The sequence below is a fragment of the Rhinolophus sinicus genome, linkage group LG06 (assembly GCF_036562045.2).
Source record: "Rhinolophus sinicus isolate RSC01 linkage group LG06, ASM3656204v1, whole genome shotgun sequence".
NCBI classification, from domain to species: domain Eukaryota; kingdom Metazoa; phylum Chordata; class Mammalia; order Chiroptera; family Rhinolophidae; genus Rhinolophus; species Rhinolophus sinicus.
The window spans coordinates 5093687-5110501 of NC_133756.1; the positions used below are offsets into that span (position 1 = coordinate 5093687).

General features: G+C 51.1%; 1 protein-coding gene across 10 annotated transcripts in view; it reads left to right on the plus strand.

The window, feature by feature from the left end:
- NPHP4 (nephrocystin 4) overlaps positions 1 to 16815 on the plus strand; it is a 107945-nt gene that overhangs the window by 960 nt on the left and 90170 nt on the right. For 4 of the 10 annotated variants that reach the window (XM_074334187.1, XM_074334194.1, XM_074334191.1 and 1 more), the window contains exons 2-6: positions 39 to 162; positions 1507 to 1631; positions 4430 to 4602; positions 8403 to 8555; positions 16559 to 16737. In XM_074334187.1, the coding sequence (XP_074190288.1) occupies positions 4468 to 4602; positions 8403 to 8555; positions 16559 to 16737 (467 nt within the window). In that variant the 5' untranslated portion in view covers positions 39 to 162; positions 1507 to 1631; positions 4430 to 4467. Of the gene's footprint in view, positions 1 to 38; positions 163 to 500; positions 636 to 1506; positions 1632 to 3093; positions 4143 to 4429; positions 4603 to 8402; positions 8556 to 16558; positions 16738 to 16815 lie in introns of all 10 variants that reach the window. The other 6 variants (XM_019746697.2, XM_074334188.1, XM_074334189.1 and 3 more) reach the window with 6 other exon arrangements.

The window sequence follows — 16815 nt, forward strand, 5'->3', positions numbered from 1 at the left end:
CTCACGGCACCCTCCGCTCCTCTCTACCATTTCCATAGGTCACATCCATGGCTGTGCCTGCTGACCTGTATCTTGTCCTTCTGCCTTCCTCCGGATACATTCCATGAAGGCAGAGAGCTTGTCTGCTGTGGTCAGCCTGGTTCCTCCAGGTCCTGGCACGTGGTAGGTACTTAAAGACTATTTCTTGAATGAGGGAGTTCCAGGCAGTGCTTAATTAGACCTCCACTCACTCCCCCAAAAGCGCTGCAAAACTTTTGGGTCTCAGGCATTGAAGATCTTGTTCATTTCTGGAAAGGAAGCTTTGCTGTGCCTGGGTCACTCCTCAGGACCCCCGCCTTTCCCTTTCCCTGGTGAAACCTGTTTGTGAGACTTGACCGGCTTACCTCTTCAGCTCCTGGTTCCCTCCTGTTTCCCTCACCCCCGCTTTTAGCCCCCCAGAGAGGAGGCTGGGTCAGGCTTGTCATCTCTGTGCTTGTCTTTCTCTCCCACTGGATCTTTAGATTCTTGAAGGCAGGGCACTGGCCAGTCTTCACCGTCGTGTGTTCTGGAACAGAACAGGTGCTTGGTAAACACTTGCTGGATAGGTGTGCGGCACCTAAGACCTCAAGGAAACCTCACAACCCCTCATTGTGTAGGTGAGAAGCAGATGCAGGGAGGTAGGAGACTTTCCAGCAGACTTTCCAGAGAGGAGAGAGGGGAGCGGTGGGCCAGCACTCTGGCTCCTCCCTCTGGGGCCTCTTGTCCCTTTGCCCCTCCTGGCTTTGGTGGGATAGCAGGGGCAGGCATGGTTATAGTGGCTTTGAGGTGTCACGGCTGGTTGTATGACCTTGGCCTGGCCGTTTAACCTTTGAGTCTCCCTTTCCTCACTGTGAGATGGGGATAATGATGGTACTTATCTCACAGAGTTGTTGGAATAACAAATCTGAAAGTGTTTGTGCGTGCCTGGGTCACAATGGAGCTCGATAGAAGTGGGCACATTTTCTTCATGGTCCTCCCCCCCAGCCCCTTTCTTGGGCTCAAAGCATAGAACCCTCCCCGTTTTCTCTTTATTGTTCACCTAGTCCCAGAGGGCCCTCTTCCCTTCCTCCACTGCATGATGTATGGATTTACTTAGTCATTAAAAAGATGCTCACTACCTGACCTCACGCAGCTCGGTCATGTAGCACAACCGTAACCGCAGTGTGGTGACTTCTGTGACAGGATCCCACATGGGGTGCCCCTGGTGAGGGGTGGGGTGCTCACCCTGAGGACGTGGCATTTGCTCTGACTCCTGAAGGACAAGTAGGAATTACCCAAGGGTGTGTGTGTGTCTGGCTAGAGGGCGGGAGGGCATGGTGTCTGAGGAGCTGAAGCAGGGGCAGAGTAGAGGTGGAAACAAGGGAGGGCCAGGTGGCAGCTGCTTGGTGGCGTTTGGGGAAAAGGAAGAGCTTTGGGTGTCACAGCCCCTGCGGCTGCCTGGCTCTCACCCCCGGGAGCCTGTGTGTCAGGTGTCACCTCTCCCTCCAGCACCCACTCAGACTGTTGCTGCCTGCCTCCACCTGCCCAGCTCGGTGGTTTGATTTTGGGTGGCCGTTCCTGCTTCCCAGCGTGTGTGTGACTGGTGCAGCCCGGAGCCGTGCCCTCGCTTCCCTGTGAGGTTCTGCAGCAACATCTACTGGCCCAGTGTGGTATTGGGGTCCCACAGTCACTGCGAAGGGAGGAAAGAGGTTCTGGGTCAGGAGTTGGGCAAATCAGCAAGGTTTGGAGTGGCCATAATGATAGGAGGCACCATCCTGGACTGTGGGGGGGCAGCGGGGGGCGGCAGCGGAGGTGGGGGGAACGTGCGCTTCCTTCCAGAGGGCTCTCAGGGTGCGATTTGTGCTCTGCCACGGCTCCTGAGGCAGGACACACTTCCTCTGTACAGATGGCCCTCTCAGTCCCTTATGGCGCTTGCTTCGTATGAATAAATGTTCCAATTTTATAATAAAAGTCAACGGGCAAACAAATTTCTCTGGGGAAAAAAATGCATGGGAGTCAACTTTATGGAAACTTCCATTTGCTTTTGTGAATATTGAGTTCTGATGGAAGAGCCATGTGCCAGGGACACAGGAATGTAAGCTCCCTTGTGTATGCAGTTGGCCAGTGAGCAGATGAGTACAGGACAGGTGGCAGTTGCCTTGACTGAGAGAAGCACGGGCTTCCCACGTGGACTTGGGCTGGACCGTGGAGCCCCCCAGAAGCCCTCTTGGCCAGGTGGATCTCCCACTGGGTATTGGTCAGGCCTCTTCTGCTTATAGGTGTGGACACCTGTATGAGTTCCGTGGCTTCTGTAACAAATTACCACAAACTGGGTGGCTTACACACATTTATTGTCTTCCAGTTCTGGAGGCCAGAAGTCAGAATCGGTCTCAAGTGGGCTGGAGTCAGATGTGGGCAGGGCTGGTTTCTTCTGGAGGCTCTAGGGCACAATCCATTTCCTTGTCTTTTCCAGTGGCTAGAGGCTGCCTGCATTCATTGGCTTGTGGCCCCTTCCTCCATCTTTCCCTGATTCCGTAGTCACCTTTCCTCGGACCCCTCCTGCCTCTCTCTGCTAAGGACCCTTCTGACTATATCAGGCCCACCTGGATAATCCAGGATACTGTCCTCCCCCCCCTCCCCCCCTTCTTAACACTGATCACATCTGTAAGTGATACAAATGCAGTGTTGAAACAATCTGCCAGGGAACCTTTCATGCTCTGTTAACACTTTGTTACATTCAGGTCCTTTGGTCTGCCTTGCATTTGGATACATTTTTTTCCTCCTACACGAGTTTGTATCATTATGCATTGTTCAGTTGGGAAATACTGGTTCTGAGTTATGCAGATCTTCCAAGTATTGACACATTTAATCATACAATTTCAAAAGATCACATTTGTTACCGGCCTGTCTCATCAGACATGTCTTTGAGAAGTATGAAGTTGCCAGGCTTGATGGAAGATACAGGTTTTTCCAATTCTAATTTTTGCCGGAAAGCTTGATTTTTATTACACATCTTCCTTGAAGTGACAGGCTCATTTTGTTCACGTTGGAGGGAGATCTGCCAAGTACAAATCTGGATAAGTGTGTTTTTCTCAGCCGTCCTTTTTAGTAAAAATGGTGGTGCTGTGTGACCAAAGCAGCTAGTTCAGCTCGCAGCCCGAATCGTCACAGCAGGGCGTGCCCCGCTGGAGGTGACCGCTGCTCTTCATTTCCCAGCAGGTTTCTCTCTCTCTTTCTTTCTTTTTCTCTTTTTTTTGTATTTCCTGGTCTATCACAGACTATTAAAAATGCATGTACTCAAGGGCTGAGATGGAATAGAATTCATAGTTCTCACAGTCTCAGGAAGGACATTCTGAAGTGAAGCCCTGAGTGGTGAAGGACACAGGACGGCCTTCAGGGCTGGGTGCTGTGGTCCCGGGTTGTGCTGAGGCCCCCACAGCGTCGCCCGTCACTGCCCTTGCTCCATCAGTGCAAATGGCAACACAGTGAGAAAGGCACATTTCACCTGGGTATTATGAAAATAGCTTTGACCTTGTGGAGCCCTTGGAAACCCTGGGGAACCTCAGGGGCTTGGGGACCACGTTTAGAAAACTGCAGTGTTAGGAGACCAAACCGCTGCCTTTTCTCCATGCTTGTCATTTTAGTGTATAGAATCCGGCCTCTTATTAAAGCCAAGATCTTAAGATTCTGTGTCAGCTGAAAAGAGTCTCGAGAAGGTTTAGCTCCCTGTGTGTCTGGGAGGCAGATGACATCCTCAGTGAGCCAGGTCCCCTAGAAGCCTGTAACACCTGTTCCCAGCTGGCTTCGGGAATAAGACATTTCATGACTGTCCTGGGTGACTGGCTTTAGCGTCCACTTGATGACCCTTGTGCTCTTGCTCTGGTTTTTGTTCTGCCTGCTTTTTATGTCTCAACGTAGATGCTCCCGCAGTGGGCCCTGGCAGCTTCAAGCTGATGACCTCTGCTCCACGGGCTGTAGGAAAGAGTGTTCCCTCTCCATAGAACCAGCAGAAGCTCTGAGATTTGCATCCCAATAGCTTTGACTGGATCACACTCGGCAGTTCCTTCTAAGACAGCCCTAGTCCCCAAGGCCTAGTGCCCTTGTGCAGGGCTCCACCTCCACAACTGCACAGAGCAGCCCTGCATGTGTGTATCCCCAAACCAGTCACGGAGGCCAGGACGGTCGTGCTCTGGTTGGCTTCTGGGCGGAGGAGGGGCAGAGAGGTTCTCTGGAGCGAGATAGGCATGTGTACCAGGGGAAGGTGGTATGGGTGCCAGTCTCCTGCATGGGGTTTGGAGTGTGGGGTTGCAGAGGGTGGGTTTCGGGGATGATGGTTCCTCTGGGAGTCAGTGGGAAGTAGGAAACTTGCAGAATTGCTCTGAGCACTGTGGTGCTTACACCTTTTTTATTTATTTGAACACAAATGGTGCAGGTCATCCTAGAGGCCCATGTGACCCTCAGCCCAGCAGAATGCATGACTGGCAGAGGGTTTTTGATGAAAACGTGCTGGTCCCTCCCCACCCACAGCGAGCACGCCAGCCTTCAAAGGAATCAGCAGCATTTCAGTGTGTCCTGAAGAGGCTGGATGGGCCACTCATTAAGCAGGTAAAGAAATTTGCTGTTTATTGTCAAACACACATTGTTCCTGCTCTCCGCTAGCTGGGAGGTTATTGATTTTGCTTATTTATTTGTCTCATTGCTGTACCCATTACCTTGGGCTTTAGCCGTATTCAGAGGCCAAGTGGCTCATCAGCAAAGAGAATACATGACTCAGCGACTTGGTCAGCATTTTTGACACTGGGTAAAGGACTCTTTCTGCCCACAGTGGAACAGTTTTAAAACCCTGGTAATCTGATTTCCGGGGGTATTTCTGAGACAGGTTGTTTGCAAGAGGTGGCCTTGTGCATGGCTTAGCCCTGCCTTTATTTGGCCTGGCAGTTAGAACTGCAGGGGCAGAGCCTGGGGCAGCCCGGCAGAAGCCCTGTGCTTGGGTGTACCACAGCCTCTGGCACAGTCAGGCCCTGGTTCTGTGGCTCTGCACCCATCTGTCCCTTCAGCCGGTAGGGCACCTGCGCTGCCCACAGGATCGCACGTGATGGAGTGTCCTAGTGAGGCCCAGTGGCCCGTGGGGATGCTCGGGAAGGATCCAGGCCTGCGGTGTGGACACGCGGCTGCCTAGTTGGTTTGGCTGGGCAAGACGGCCCTCCCCTGCGGTGGCAGAGCCATTCTGTGGGCACTCCAAGTGCTGGAGCGCTGGGTGTGTGAAACACGTACTGTTGTTGAACTGCTCACCCCCACACGGCACACACAGGTCCTTTGCCGTGACAGCGCCCGCTGCGCATTTGCCGCTTCGTGAGGTCCTGCGGTCGCTTCTGCTCTTCCAGCCTCACTTCCTGGCACTTGTACGAATTTGCCTCATCGTCACAACCGTGCTGTGAAATAGAGACCATCATCACCTCTTTCACAGAGGAGGGGACCGAATCTGAGACACGTGGAGTCCCCAGGGTGACACAGCTCTGGCGCGCCAGCTGGGATTCAGACCCACAGAGACTGCCTCCAGCCGCCCCCGCCCCCTGGGAGCTCAAAATAGCGGACAGCGGTCTCCTTGTCCCTAGGAATTTTATGAAGGAAAACGTGTTTTCCCATCTTGTTTTATTTATTTGTTTTTGGAAAGGTAATGCCCATGGCTCAAAATTCACAAAGGCACACAGGAAAGTGTGTCATCCCAGAGTCCCCAAAGCACCCCCTGTCCCACCCTAGATACTGCCAGCGTTACCTGTTTTTTGTACAGCTTCCCAGAATTTTGAAGGAAATACAACAAATAAATATGTCTGTATTACCTCACTGTGAAAAATATTCTTAATATGCTTTATAACTTGTTTATGTCATTACATGAAGAATTTCTTATTCTTTCTTAAGACATCATAGTATGTCTTTGGATGTATGAACCACCATTTATCTATCCAGGCCCTTATGCGTGAGCATTCAGGCTCTTTCTCGTCATTTGCTATTATCGACGCTCCAAAGGGAATAACTTCATTTACATCGTTTTTTTCCATGTACACGAATGTCTGTAGAATAATTCCTACAAGTGGAATTCCTGATCCAAAGTCATGCTAAGAGTTATTTAATACCCAGTCATAGGTTGCTCATACAAAAGCACACTTTAAACATAAAGATGTAAGCTACATGCATGAAAGTAAAAGGATGGGAAGAAGATACGCTGCATAAACACTAGGCATGAGGAAGCTTTGTGCTGTACTGATACCAGACAAAACAGATGTCAAGGTGAAGGGTATTACCAGAGATAAAGGGCGTTTCATAAGGACGGTCTAATCTGGAAGACATGACAGTCCTAATGTGTATGCATCTGTGTTGGGGTCCCCAAGGCCACTCCAAGGTTTGGTGATTTGCTGGGAGGACTCAACATGACTCAGCATATAGCCATCTTCACAGGAAAGACTTATTATGGTGACAGGATACAGAGCAAGCTCAGCTGAGGGAAGGGCACCCGCGGGGGAAGTTGGGGGGCAACGGGCATGAGCGTCCAGGGTCCTCTGCCAGAGGGGTCCCACAGGATGCACTGAATGAGTTGTAACGACACATGTGAAATGCTGCCAACAGAGGAAGCTCATTAGAGAGTCAGTGCCCAGGGTCTCTAAAAAAACCCTGGGGTTTTTTTGGGGGGCTTGATCATGCAGGCACTTTCTGCTTAGTATGTATCAAAATTCCAGGTTCCTAGAAGGGAAGCAGATGTTCGGTATAAATCACTTGTACAAACAGTTTAGCACAGTGAGCCATGCTTATCAGTTAGGGTGCTGGGAACCCTCCCGAAGTGTAAGTTCCCAAACTCCAGCCAGGGGCCAGCTTTGTGAGCCAGCCTTTCAGAACATAACAGGTCTGCTGTGATAAGTCTGTGCGCAGCACCCAGTAACACAGCTTCCAAATACGTGAAGCAATAGAGTATAGAACTAAAGGGAACTACATTCAGATCACCGTCATAATTGGAGACTTTTAATTCTCTTCTCTCAATAACTGATAAATGGACAAAAACATCACAAGGGTTTGGACCTAACTGTCATCTCTAAAGCACTATACCCAACAGATAGAACACACGTTCTTCTCAAGGGCATGTGGAACATTCCCTGAGATAGACCACAAAAATAAGACTCAATAAAGTTAAAAGGATTGAAAATATACAGAGTATTTTCACTGACTAACTTGTTATTAAATTAGAAATCAATAGCAATAAGATAACTAGAAAATATTCAAATAGTATGAAATTAACACACTGCTAACTAGCCCATGGGTCAAAAGAATTATAGATAAATTATAAAATAATTTGAGTTGAGTAATGGAAGAACATATCAATTTGTGGGATACAGCTAAAGCAGTCCTTTGAGGGAAAATCATAGCTTTATATGGCTATAATTGAAAAGAAAAAAGGTATAAAATCAATGACCTCTGCTTCCTCCTTAAGAATCTAGATAGAAAGAACAAATGAAACACAAAGAAATTAGAAGTAGGAACTAGTAAATATATGGACAGAAATCTAATGTAAAGGACAAATAACAGAGAAAAGCTGGAAGTTGGTGTTTTGAAAAGATTAATAATAAATAAAGATTAATAATATTGATAAACCCCTAGCAAGATTGATCACAAGAAAAGGGAAAACAAAGATTACCAATATAAGGAAGGAAACAAAGAGCTTCACTACATATTCTACAGACAGTAAAAATTTAATCAATGGATATTATGAATAACTTACGTGCCAATAAATTCATTGCCAGTTGCACCAGTAACAAAAGCGTTAAAGACCAAAGCAGAACCTCACTGCAGGTGTGCAGCTCTGGGACAAGGGCATGTCTTTATGGTCTCTGTTTGCCTTGCTATATTTGTAGCCATGACTTTTCAGTCCTCAGAGATGTTCCTTTGCTAATATTACCCCAAAATAATTCTGGCAAGTTGAGAATTTAGAGTTTGTGGTTATATCAGGAAGGATTCATTTGGTTGTACATGCTAAAAATACCCATTAAAGTAGCTTAAGCTAGAGGTGATTTATTAACTCACATCAGACAAACCCATTGGATAAGCTTCAGGTGTAGCTTGATCCAGGGTCTCATGTGATGTCTCCTGAACTTTCCTCTTGGCTCCACATGGTGTCAGATGCGTGTGTCTCTGCAGCCCCAGCCTCTTGTGTCTCCATGGCTCTGGGTGAGTCTTAGGCCTGTGTCTGTGCTGGGGAACTGCAGTGTCCTGAGGGAGAGTTCAGGTATCAAGCAAATTGATACCTGAACGGGGGATGGACGCTGCATGGCCAGTTTTACCAGGATGGTCCACCAACACCTGTGGGGATGGCTCATAACACTGAGAACCCTTCAGGGCTGACCCCTTCTGTCTCCTAGGGAGTGCTGGAAGTGCTGTCGGAGGTGGGGTGCCATCTTCGCATGTCTCTCTTTGATGTTACCTACCGACATTTCTTCGGGAGGACGTGGAAGACCACGGTGAGGCCCGTGGAGCCTCTCCCAAGGCAGCCATCCAGGATCGTCTTTAATGAGGTGGGTGTGATGATGGAGAGCAGGTGTGCGGGGCCCTGGGGCGTGCAGGGTACAGCCTGACCTGGGGACACAACCAGTGCCTCTCAGACCCAGGGATGCCACTGAGCAGCAGACCCAGTCATCGCAGAGCTGGTCTCAGTGTGGGCTCTACATTTCCAAGCAATCGTGTGTGGAAGCCAAGTGTCCTAAATGGATGAGAGTTGAGGCTCTGGTTGGAGCAGTGGGCGGAGGGGTACATGTAGGGTCTGTCACCTTCGAGGACCCTTGGGGCACTTGGAACAAAGCTAGGAAATTATTGATCTCATTCGATTGCCCCAGTTTTCCTCCCCCACCTCCTTTAAGTTTCTTTTCTTGTAAGAAGAGCAAATTGAGGCTTAGACGTAAAGTGAGCTGCCCAGGTGGCAGATGGCAGAGCGCGGACTCAAACCTATGCCTTCTGCCCCCAGACCAGGCTGTTGCACTGATGTTGGTCAATAGCGACATCTGGCCCATGGAGCTCTGTGCCTGGCCACCCTGCAGATGGGTATTGTCCATCCTGTTCGGCTGCACCAGACCCACAAATGTTTATTCTGGGCCTGCTGTCTGCCAGCCATTAGGCCTGGCGCTGGGTGCTGATGGTGGGTGACCTGGGCAGGGTACTCCCCGCACAGGACTTGTGATCTGCTGGGAGCCTCACTAAAAAGCAGTAGCAGAGTAACTGCAGGGGGTGACACATTCTTGGAAGGAGACCATACGCTGCTGTCCCAGAGTAGGCCGAGAACCTGCTTTAGGCAGGTGATGAGGGGTGGCCTGTCTATGGAGCTGACTTCTAAGTTGGAGAAGAAAGAGCAGGGCGGTGGGGGCTGCAAGCAAGGCGGCCTTACAGGTGTACAGGCAGGTGGCAGGTGAAGGAGGCAAGCTGTGAGGAGAAGAGCCTGGGGCTGGGGTGGGCATCCTGACACAGCGTGTGTGCATGGTTTCAGCCCTGCGTGATGGTCACAGGTGTTGAGAGGCCCAGGCTGTGCTGGTTTCTTTCTCGTGAGTACAGAGAGAGGCCCACGGAAGCCCGGTATTTTGACAGTACAGTGAATAATGAATGTGGGGAGGACCCTCGCCATCCTTGGAGATGGCACCGTGCATAACCACAGCCCTAGGTGCCCCTGTTTGCTGGGGACTGTCCTGGCCCAGCTCTGAAGCTGCGGGGGCTGGCTGAGCAGTGCTGCCCTCTGCGTTTGTCTGTCTCCCTGGGTGAGGGCTGTGTGGCTCGTGTGGGTTGATGCTGACGGGTGACCTAACTTAACACGGTAGGAGGCGGAGATAATGCCTGCAGAGGTCGGGAAGATTAAAGTAAGCCGTGGGAAAGTGTGTGTCCCGGGCACTAAAAATGTGTCTGATGCTAAGGTTGTCAGACAGCTTGTGCAAATGCTTCTTAAAGGTCTCTGGTCAGTCTTATCAGAAAGGTTTGCGTTGTAAGTCATGTGTGCGACTGGGCAACTCCTTACAGTGCTGTCTCAGCACAGGCCATTCGTTGCCTGTGTCAGGAGTGGCGTGGCCCTGCTGTCGCTGGTATCCTGGCCTGGGCTCAGCCTCCACTGCCTTTGGGGCTGGCCTTCTGGGGTCTTCTAGGGCCAGCTGTTTGGCTCTTTCTCCTGTGGACAGTCAGGCCCAAGGAAGCCCGGTATTGTGACAGTGACTGATGAAGGTGTGACATGGCTGTCCCCCACTGTGGAGTTCCCGCAGGCCCGGCATTGGCACAGAAGCTCGTCTATGCCATTTTGTCCTCAGCATTGTCTTCCGGAGGTCGGTGTTATTATGTCCCCTCCTTAGAATAATCAGCAGGTCACAGGGACGTGTGTGCGATGTGAGCGGTTGGGCTTGGGCAGGCTGGTCCCACAGCCTGTGCTGTGACCGCAGTGAGGTCCACGGGCACTGTCTAGCCCCGTGTGTCAGAGGGGCCTGCAGTGTCCCCTTGGGCGTGTTGCCGGATGGGACCGTTCTGCAGTCAGTACAGGCAGGCTTCGCCCGTCTGCGCCCTCCCCCTCAGAGTGGCTGGGACCAGTCCTCGTCACTGTGGTAGTCACAGCCCACAGGCCCCGAGCCCTGGTTCACTTGGCTCTGGTGATCCCTGCAGAATAGCAGTGTAAGAACGCCTTCAGAGTGCCGCTCCTCCTCCTGGCCTGTCCAGGCTGTGGCATCTGTGCCTGGGAGCCTTCTGTTGCCGCACACGCTGTCACTGCATCCTGGAAGCTGTGTGGGGCCCTGAGCTCGCAGCGCAGGTCTGAGTTAGGAAAACCGAGACCCGGTCCCGTGTTCCAAGTGTGGGAGCCGAGTGCTGCTCCAGCTCAGCCTTAGCCGCCCTCATCCTTTGTCTCCTGCTGAGCTGGGTGTGGGGATGGGATGGTGGGTTAGTGAGGACCACCATCCTTAAAGTTTCTGGAAAAGTCTGCACCCTTCAGTCTTGGAGTTGCTGAGGTGAAGCGTGCAGCCAGGTCAGTGTGGGGTAGATAGAGTCTTTCTGATTGGGAGGCCATGGCAATGGCAGAGCCCGGAATCACTCAGGGAGGCGGCTGTGCTCCAGCTGCTATGCCCTCGGTGAGCAGCAGGGGCCAGTGATGCCCCAGGAACGAGCCCGCCGCCCTCAGAGCCCACAGCTGCATCCTGCACGCCCAGCACTCCCCTCTCATTTCCTTGACGGTCAGAATACAGAAAAACAGGTTTTGTTTAAGTTCAGTTAGCTGAGGAGCGTCCCTCTCGCCATGTGTGCACATGTGTCACGAGTTGGCACGTGCACGTGCTGTCACAGTGTGGAGCTCTCCCTGGTGGCTGTGTCATACTGAGGGTCTGCTCTGCCCACACACATGTGGAAACAGATAAATACAGTCTGCCCTTTGCAGAGGTGATTCAGAAATTTCGTGGCGATCGCTTTCTGATTTTACTCATTGCCTGTATTTCCCTGGCTTTACCAATCGGCAGTGGCTTGGGGGTGAGCTGCTTTGAGGCGGCAGGCTGCCAGGAACAGGGGACCTCGTTTGGATTCTGTGTGACTGTCCCACTAAACGTGGATGAATAAATTGTCCTTGTGTGCTCTGGAATTTTACTGATTTGTTGATGTAATGCACAGCCCTGGAAGTTGCTATTTCATTACGTTGCCAGCAAGGTCCTGAGGAAAGACTTTCAAAAAAGAAGTCTTGCCTTGAACGAGAGCTGGGTGCTTTTCTGTAAATGATGAATTCCCGGCCCCAGGCTCAGGTTCCCTGGCGTCAGGCTCCTGGGCTCTGCTGGCGGGCGCAGGTGGGCAGCCCCAGGCCACTCTCAGTCAGATCAGGGCTCTCCTTCCAGACCTTCCCTGGAGGGGGGCCCTGCTGTTCACTCCCGCGGAGACGGCTCACGATTCAGCCTCTCAAAATGGATCTGTTAAAAAATAATCCGGTCGGCCAACGTACCGTGCAGCTTCATACTTTTCTTTCTGAAATGGACGTGATTCTCCGTTAAATTCCATCCTTAATGAACCCTGCTAGCCTTTTGGTGACAGGCTCATTTTCCCGCTTTATTTTATGAGAGCAGCTGGGCAGGAATCCTAGTGGTTCTCCACAGACAGCGGAAACCCAGACCAGGGAGTCGTTCCTCCCAGAGCTCACCGCAGCCCAGGTGTTGCTAAGGTAACAGGTAGGTCAGCTGCCCTGTGTGCCACAGAGGTAATTGGATTGCTTCCCTTTCCTGGAAGCCGTGAGACACCGAATTGAATGCCCTTCCTCGTTTGAGGGCGATGTAATTTCTCCTTGAAAGGCGGGCGCGGAAGGAGCATCAGTGTGACTCCAGGCAACTCCAGGAATCGCTCCAGACGACCCGAGCAGTCCCTGCCCTCTGCACCTCCTGTCACACCGTCTTTGTGCTGCCCCAGGTGTGATCACAGACGGCAGAGGCAGGAAGCCGGCGAGAGAGTCCATCTGCTCTTTCCTCTCCAGCTCAGCAGAAGCCACTGCTGGGGACTCTGAGCCAGAAATGGGGGGATGATAGAAATGGTTTCTAGAAGGAGAAATGATACCTCTCTGCGATGTGCCAGTGGTGGGACTTAGCCGTGTGGTGATTTAGCTGCCTCCCGTTTGGGGACACTAGAAAGCTCCCAGTCTGTCAAAGTATGTGGCTGTGTGTCCCTGACATGTACCAGTGGACATTCTTGCTTCGAGTTGTCAGTGGGTTTGCTCACGTATTTTTCTAAGTAAGCCCAGGAATTGTTCTTTGGCCAGCGTGGGACTGGCGTTGGCCGTGGTTGTAGGATTTGATATAAGATGGATATGGGCTAACGTCCTGTTCTATCATTTATTGCTGTGGGATTTTAGGCCACGTAGTAAACTCTTGACTCTGGAGTCAATCACCTGTGCAGGAGGACTAACAGTATGCACCGCTAAGGGTCACGTGAGTGTTAAATAGTATGTTTGCCCCACACAGGCACCCAGTCAGCAGCAGGTGCTTGTTCAGCAAACACTGGCTGGGCGTCTGCTCTGGGTCAGGTTCTGTTCAGGAGCTGGACACGCCAAGATGGATAAGGTGGTGTGTGATCGTTTCAGCCCAGCTTGAAGTTTCCGTTGTCACCCTCGATGAGGCTTTCTGAGCCTTGGCACCACTGGCATTTTGGCCCAGATCATTCTCTCGGTGGGGGTGTCTGTTCGTAGGGGTGGTGTTGTGTGTGGATAAGGATGGGCTCCACCCAGATGAGTGGGAGCTCCTGGAATTAGAGATTTTGCGCTTCCCAGAGGAGTTTGGCGTAGCAGAGTCCACCGTGTCTGGAGCATTCAGTCGCGGGACGGGTTGTGTCCAGGAAACCATCCTGAGCTGCAAGTGGCGGGTAGAGCTGGCAGATAGAAGCAGCGGGAAGTATTTGTGAATCATTTGCCTTCCTGAAGATATTTTACTAAAGGTTTATTTTAAAAAATTCTCTGGAAGGGACTAGGTTAGTTTCTGCCCCTCTCTTCCCTGGCCTGGTGGCCCAGCTTTGTCTCCTGCTTGGGACGGAATAGCCGTGTGTCACTTAGGGCAGGTTGAGTGGCAGTGCAGCTGGGAACGTAGGGCTGCATCCCCTCCATAACGGCACATCATCACAGGCCCAGTTTTGATTCTGTCGTGTGAGTGAAAAATGGAAACTTGGCCCTGCCATAAAATGGTGCCTGTGGTTTTGAAGATGAAGGCATTAAGACAGGGCATTTCAGTGATTTATTAATCTGTTTATCCTGTCAGGGCGGAAACTTGTCAGATGTAGATGAGTTAGACATGACGTGCGGTGAGAGCCCCACTCTTCTTTCTCACGTGGCCTCTCTTGCTGGTAATTTGATGGGCCTGACTCAAACTTTTAATCATGTAATTTCAGTTGATGGATAGGATTTTCCTCTCGGAGTGTACTGTGTGACATTAATTAACTGTCCTCAGACTCAAGGGCTTGTTTGCAGGTTTTGCTCAGCTGAGCATGATGCAGATTTCTGGCTGAGCCGATGTGTCTGCTATAAGGTGGGAATGGCACCTGGGTACTAGGTGAGCCTCCTGGGGGACTCTCCGTCAGGTGACGGAGGATGGGTGCTGCACAGTCCCGTTATTTTCATCCCTAGGTGGCTTTTACCTCCCCAAGACCTTCCAGCTTTCGGTCTTGAGCAGAGTTTGCATTTTGTACCTGCCTAACTGTCATGCATGGACTCAGCTCCCGCTCCCCACACAGGAACGCAGGACATGGTGAGGCCAAAAAAGAACACCAATGGAGCCACAGATAGGAGAGTCATACCACTATATTCTTGCTGGCAGCTGGTTGAGGCACAAAAGCAAACATCCGCTGGTACCCCAACGAGGGGTCTTCCTGCACCCCCATCTCGCTGGCGGCCGGGCGAGACACAGGAAGCAGGATCCACAGGATCCGCAATCCGCCATCCTCGCTTGCTAACTCCACTTGCTAGCCGCAATCCGCCGTCCACTTCTCTGCCAACCAACCCCCTGGTGTACCTGTGGTAGTTATATTAGTGGCTAATGGCTAACCGGTTATGGCTGATGGCCACCCAGCCACAGCGGATGGCCATCTGATTACAGCGGATGGCCATCTAATAACTGAGCCAGCAGCTTTCCACGTGAGGCTGAGAGCCTGGAAACTGCTCTCTTGGCTCTGTCCCAACACGAACCTAGCCCTTACCTTTGAACTTGGAACTCCTTGAGGGCTGAATCTGATTTTCCAGGTTCCTTAGGAATTCGTTAGCGTGGTGCCGTTCCCAACTGGATGGTCAGTAAGTGATGTTTAGCAGCCTCACTGTTCGGCGCTCAACAGGATCACAGCCACCTGACCTCATGTCCCCTTTCCATATACTGCACGTTCAGTGTCTGTCCCTCCCGCTTAGAGTGCAGTCCCTGGAGATAGACATGGATGGGACTCCGCTGTGCTTGTTTTGTCTCAGACTAATTGTTTTTGGTGGTAAAGGAAAGGGAGAGGCAAGAGCCGTAATTTGTTCTTGGGAGAAGCCAAAGCAGCCCGTCCCACCGCCTGCGGGCACACCACTTTCAAGGTGACCTCCAGACTGCGGGATGATTGCTTCCATCAGAGTTTAAAGTGTTTGTTTCACTGCTGAAAGGAAGAGTGGAAAGGGCTCCTAAACCCACGTGCGCAAGTGAGAAGTGCTCCTAAAGCCACATGCGCAGGTATAGATACAAAAGGTGAGACAATGACAAACTCGGCTTCACAGTGGGGCTTTAAAAGCAGTCTTGAGTCCCGGATACGGAAACATAATTCTCCCTTGGTCCAACCACCTGTCAGCTGTAAGTGGTCATTATTTCATCATTTTGCAATAAAAGATAATAGAATAACGATTTATATCTCATGGCTGATGTTTTAATGTGTCTCTCTATTATCCTGGGCTGACAGTCTGTGATTACAGTAAACGTTTTCTGGGTGACACCATGGTAATGACTCGTTAACAGGGATTATTCCAAGTTTAAATCACCTTGCAGCAGCCCCACCTGGCCCTGCCTTACCTCTTCCTGCCTTGAGGCAGGGGTGGTCTTTGTGCTCTGCTGGTGACTTTACACCTGGGTTTTGCTCCCAGCACAGACCGGGTTCCAGGACCACTCCGAGTCCAGAGCCATAGCTGAGCCCCTGTGGTCGCTTGTTCCCTGTTGATTTGCACACCTCCATCTCTGTCTCCTCTGTATAAGGTGTTTACTAGTTTTAAATAAAAGCAACTGCATCGAAATAGAAAAACAGCAGCAGAGTGAAGGTGCTTTCATTCCCATGAGATGGATTCGCCTCACCTGTGTTTGTCTTTCTCTTCGCCCTCCCCTGGCGAGAGCCCAGGGCTGCCTTTTGCATGTTAGGGAATGTAAAGGTTACATGTGGAAAACCTCTCAAGAACAATTTAAATATCATCTGCTTGGCTTGGGTCCCAAAAACTCTTGTAGGAACATGATCTCAAGGCAGTTTTTGTCATAATAAGATGTCAGGTGGGCTCTGAACTGGGGACAATTGTGTAAGGCTCCTGCTTAAACAAAATTAGTTCAGATGCGACTGAATAATAGTTGCATAGAAAGAACAAGGCTCAGAGTCAATATTGGCAGGTTGTGACTGATGTTTCTGTACAGCAAGCGTTGCATAAAATGGCTCAGCAGATAAATGTTTACCGTGGACTTGGCCTGTCTGTACCTTATTTAACTGGGGTCCTGCCTGGTAGTGGGGTGTAGTGCGTGGCCGCTCAGCTTCTGCTCTAGAGGGCTTGGCATTTTTTGTAGATGGGAAATGCGTGGGGCAGAAGCAACAGTCCGCTCCTGGTTGTTAGGTGCGCTGGGATGAGAAGCTGCGACCGCGAGGGAGTTTTTTCACTGCGCCTGTTGTCTCGTCGGTGTCCTGGAAGGAGTGCGGTGCTCCACACGGAGTGTTTGTGGCGTTCCTATGGCGATGGTCCAGGGGTGCAGGGGGAGTGCAGCTGCGTCCTGTTCTGTTTCCTGCTCTACAGGTTGTGACCATCCAGACTGTCACCTGGTGTGTGATTTCTGTTTTCCAGCCCGTGTATTTTCACACCTCCTTAACCCACCCTAGTATCGTGGCTGTGGTGGAAGTGGTTGCTGAAGGCAGGAAAAGGGATGGGACCCTCCAAACCTTGTCCTGTGGGTTTGGAATTCTTCGGCTCTTCAGCAGCAAACCGGAATCTCCCACCTCCACCTCCGCCTCCGAGGACAGACGGTAGGTACCTGCCTGGTTCTCTCTGTCCTCGGGCTTTTCCAGCATTTTTCTGTGCAGAGTTTTCTGCTCATCATTTGA